The following is a 5000-nucleotide window of genomic DNA, read 5'->3' on the forward strand; positions in this document are numbered from 1 at the left end:
TCAACAAACTTATACCTCTGTAATTTGAGCACTCACTCTTATCCCCTTTGCCTTTGTACAATGGCACTATGCACGCATTCCGCCAATCCTCAGGCACCTCACCATGAGTCATACATACATTAAATAACCTTACCAACCAGTCAACAATACAGTCACCCCCTTTTTTAATAAATTCCACTGCAATACCATCCAAACCTGCTGCCTTGCCGGCTTTCATCTTCCGCAAAGCTTTCACTGCCTCTTCTCTGTTTACCAAATCATTTTCCCTAACCCTTTCACTTTGCACATCACCTCGACCAAAACACCCTATATCTGCAACTCTATCATCAAACACATTCAACAAACCTATATATATATATGTGTGTGTGTGTGTGTGTGTGTGTGTGTGTGTAAACGGTAAAATATTTGGGTATGTATATGAATGGTGAATATATTTTGGCCCTTACACAATCACTGACTAAAAAAGTCTTATACGCTGAAGTCCAACGGTCAAACAGTAAACTATAAACCTGCGTGTTGGGTTAGGGTGTAGTTTTTCAGAGGACATTAGAAGGTTATCTTCCAAATTCTATGGAAAATTTTCAGATTTTAAAGGTCACATTTTTTCAGAGAATTTCCTGGATCAACGCACTGTGCATCGTTTGAAAAAATATGTCGCAGGAAGTTCGTCTGCTTAGCAATTGCTAGATTGTTGATTCTGGTGTTGTGATGGGTTGAAGGATATGATTACATCCAAACCATAGGTCGTATAAGGTTACTTACTGTATGGTCCTGCAGAAATTTTTCTGAAGGTTGATGGTGTTTACATCACACCATTATGTTATTTTTCCGACAGTGATCCCGTATGTTCTTCTGTGCAATTTTTTTTTCTTGGATGATGTCTACTGTATGTGGTGTTTCTTATATTTCCTCTGCATTCTGCTGAAGGAATCTGACTTTAGATTGAATTCTTTTTAATAATTAGCTAAGATCATTGATATGTTTCATTTTATAGTAAGGCTCTTGTCATGTAGCTGTATAGATTTTTTTAGGCTGCCATATTTACGTTTAAGGTACTTCTTAAGAAAATTAAGGTATCCATATGCCTGGGATGACTGAATAAGCTAGAAGAAATTATTGATATAGTCTATTGCTGCTTTTGTTGCTTCTGATATCTACCTGCTTTTAAAGTTGCATATATTTCCAAACTTTTTGAAAACTACACAATCAGTATACTCACCATGCGTCAGTCTGTGACACCAGCCAATCAGAGTCGGATGTTCCCAGGAGGCGAGATTACCGATCCATGGTCAGCTGCGAGACCTTAGCCGCTCACCGACCTGGTAAACAGTAAAAGACTTGAGTCACGCTGCCGAAGACTTCCAGATTAAGCAGCGGACCTCGGTTCAGCGTAGACTGCAATACTCAGTCTGAGGATTGGTTCCAAAACCTGCATTAAAATCCCCGGCATGAGGGAATTTGCTCTTGAATGGGATATAGAGCTACAAGAACTGTATCACCACTGTATATGTGATATCAAAGATATCACAAATTTCCTGGAAAAGTTGGATTCGTTTGTTTATGTACATATATATGTGATGAAGTACAGCGTATGCATCAACATAGAATGCCACTTTAAGGCTTGATTCTTAATATTCCAGTACAGTTTCGACCGTTCACAATCCCTTCTCAGCTGGTACAGACTGGCAGGAGGTGGGGCAACATGCTCATTTAAAAATGGTTTTAACTGTTTGTTTTTGAACTCGTGTTACTTTGCTAAAGTTATATTTACTTTTGAATGACACCCTAGAATTAATAGTAATGCTTGAGATGTACGGGTGTTATTTTTTTATTTATATTTTTTTTTTTACATTGAGCGATATTTTTCTGTGTATTTTTCATTAAATATGAGAATGGAACTGTGGTAAGGTAAATGACATGAAAGTGTGATAGAAAAAAACATTTATTTGACATACAAAACAGAAACGTGAATTAAGCAAATGAAATGGTATATGTTAATGAACATAAATGTTAGAAGTCGTTTTAGGCAAAAGGGTTCCCGTAAATTAATAATAACGATAATAACAATAATAATGATAAATAAAAACAGTAGCGATGATATCAACAACTCATAGACTAGATATGATACATCCGACTAGAATAACATTTTCGTCTAACGAAAATATACATGATTTAGGAGTTAGCGAGCTGGAGCCACAACTAGCAGGGCGGGTCCGCCCCAAGCTTGCTGCCTCCATTTTTTCCAGGTTTTCCCATCTGCTATCCCAATTCTTCCTTTCGTCGCCATGTTTTCTTAGTCTCTGATGGTGATGATAATGGCACTTCTGTCAGTGCATAAGGACAACATGTCGAGCCAGTGTGCCTTGACGAAAGAATGATATGTAACACCTGAAGGTTTTCGGGATTGTTCTGTTACTGGTTATGACAGAACGTAAACGGCCTGAATGACTACGGTGGTTCATCAGCCTAAAGCATAAGCAACTAACCATCATCAAGTGATCCTTACCTAACCTTGCATCAGAATATTACTCTTACTGAAAAAGTTTATAATTATTTGTACTTGTTAAGGTTTATATATATATATATATATATATATATATATATATATATATATATATATATATATATATATATATATATATAATGGCCATTGCATATGTTTAAAGTGTGTAGTTATTTACAAAATGCATCCTGCTGGCAACATGATTGTTTGTCTTTGGCAAGATGGCTTCTTCTCATCTTTGTTTTGCCCTTCCCTCCTGTTGTGTGCACCTTGTGTCGTGGTTTGTGTCAGGCGAGTCACGGTGCGTGCCTCGAGCATCTCATGACCCTTCCCGCAGCTCCTGCAGGTACTGGAGGGCCGTGGGTCCACATCTGTACACCAGCTGTTTCTCCATCACCGGCTCCAGGGCTCCTGTCGTGTAGTGGTGCCTGGTGGACGGTAGCAGAACACGTGTGTTAGAGGGGTGTAGGAATATTATCTCATCCATGTGTTATATATCATCATTATGATAGTATTACAGATAGAGCACATCAGGTGCGAAGCCGTGTAGAGGGTTGCCTTGCCAGAAATAAAAAGATATAAGTGTTGTCTCACCTGAGGCCTCTGGCGAAGTTGTTGTAAGACAGATTGCGTTTGTCGTTCGTTCTGTTGGCCCACATCTGGGCGATGGTGGCGGGCTTGGTCAGACGGAAGGTGGCGCTGTCCTCGTTCTCCCAGCAGATGAGGGCCGGGTTTGTTCTGCTGTCCGCCAGCAGACGCATCAGGAACTCCCAGCTCTTGGGTCCCCTTACTGAAAGTCACACGTATACCTTATATGGTGCACGCAAGGCCTCAACCTTATGGTGGACTCTACTCATTGTGTAAATTTATAAAGGTAAATGTTTTGGCTCAAGGTAATGATCGTACTGTAACCGTTCAAAGTTGCTCATTTTGTTCATATGACATGATAAACTATAAATCGGTGAAGGATGGGTGGGAAGGTGATAGTTTACATTGGCCTTTAAACTGTAAATCAGAGAAAATACAGGAAGGGCCTCGTAAGCTACAACTCATAGTGTTGTTACAATTAATTGCGTATGACAGTTATTCCTGAGGAGGAGGAGGAGGAGGGAAGATGAGAGATAGTCACCTCGCTTTCTGGTCTTGGAGGGGATCTTCTTGAGCATGTCGGAGCCGGAGATGATGAGGCTGCCACACTCCACGTTACCACTTGCTGCTGGCTCTGGCACCGTCACTTCTGGCTCCTCTGTAACATCGGATGTTAATCGTTATAGTAAGTTCAACATTCGTTCGCTCGACATCGAACATCACTGTTTCATGTGTGTAAAATGTTATGTTTGGAACGCCTTTGGATGTATTTCACAAGGAACATTAATCTTATATCTTGATAATAGATGTTATATTGAAAGTCTGCTGGTGGGAGGTTATATAATGTTTTCTTTGTATCCAGCCTTTACTAGAATACAGATTAAGCGTGTATTCTGTCACTATCAGCATCACACTCAGTATGTAGCGGAGGACACTTGGTGAAAGTTGTCTCACACTACACAGTTAACTGTACATCAGTTCGAACCTCACGAAGTGGCTCAGTACTCAATTGATACCCACCATCATCTGGTCACATTACATTATCTTAGTGATCTTAGTCTCTCTTCAAGAATTCGTAACAGCTCTGACGTGAAGAAAATGTCTTACCATTTTTGATAGGCACGAACTGCTCCCTCATGTCAAGGTCATGGAATTCGTCCTGCAGGAGGTCGTTGCTAACAGAGGCTAGGGAGTCGTCCTCGGCCAGTGGAGGCCATGGTTCCTCAGGCATGTACTGCTGCAGATCCTCCAAGTCCTCTGGCGTCATCCTCCACTTGATCCACTTGTCCGGCTGGTCGTGTTGGCTGTACAGCGAATTATAGTTGCTTGGCAGGGATTCTAGGTTGTACGAGGAATCAGGGCTGTACGAGGAGTCGGGGTTGTACAAGGGGTCAGAGATGTACGAGGAATCAGGGCTGTACGAGGAGTCAGGGTTGTACAAGGAGTTGGGGTTGTACAAGGAGTCAGGATCATACGATGAGATAGGGTTGTAGGAATCAGAGTTGTAAAGAGAGTCAGAGTTGTACAAGGAGTCATAGTTGTTCGAGGAGTCGGGGTTGGTGCACTGGGCGTCAGGGTTGCTGTACAGGGAGTCGGGGTAGGTGAACAGAGAGTGAGGGCCGGTGTATGCCGAGCCGCCGGTTGCTTCGTCCAGTAGCATACTGTGGCTTCCTGTAGCACAGAGACAGAGAGAATTAGCGTCAGAACGTTGACGTTATACTGACGGCTGTGCACGTCATCATCTGGTGCTGGGGGCAGCTTTTACAGTAGGAAGGCGGGATATGTAACAGTGAGGGCACAGAATCCCCATGTGACTGGACTTCACCAACACAGAACAATAAGAGCCATGTATATAGCACAGTGGAAGACCGAAAGTGTAACAACACCCACCTTGAGTGGCAGCCTTGAG

At 41.9% G+C, this 5000-nt stretch overlaps 2 protein-coding genes across 2 annotated transcripts in view; both read right to left on the minus strand.

Annotated features, from left to right (window-relative positions):
- LOC139749496 (uncharacterized) overlaps window positions 1-907 on the minus strand; it is a 118882-nt gene extending 117975 nt beyond the window's left edge. The window contains exon 1 of the mRNA XM_071663419.1: window positions 763-907. The gene's annotated coding sequence lies outside the window, so the exon portion shown is untranslated. The remainder of the gene's footprint in view (window positions 1-762) is intronic.
- Window positions 908-1926: 1019 nt separating this feature from the next.
- LOC139749495 (uncharacterized) overlaps window positions 1927-5000 on the minus strand; it is a 4208-nt gene continuing 1134 nt past the window's right edge. Inside the window, exons 2-6 of the mRNA XM_071663416.1 lie at window positions 4982-5000; window positions 4199-4762; window positions 3633-3749; window positions 3098-3293; window positions 1927-2931 (exon numbers count right to left, since the gene is read on the minus strand). The exon at window positions 4982-5000 is cut by the window's right edge and continues 180 nt beyond it. Coding sequence (XP_071519517.1) covers window positions 2823-2931; window positions 3098-3293; window positions 3633-3749; window positions 4199-4762; window positions 4982-5000 — 1005 coding nt within the window. The 3' untranslated portion in view covers window positions 1927-2822. The remainder of the gene's footprint in view (window positions 2932-3097; window positions 3294-3632; window positions 3750-4198; window positions 4763-4981) is intronic.

The sequence above is a fragment of the Panulirus ornatus genome, chromosome 7, assembly GCF_036320965.1.
Source record: "Panulirus ornatus isolate Po-2019 chromosome 7, ASM3632096v1, whole genome shotgun sequence".
NCBI classification, from domain to species: Eukaryota; Metazoa; Arthropoda; class Malacostraca; order Decapoda; family Palinuridae; genus Panulirus; species Panulirus ornatus.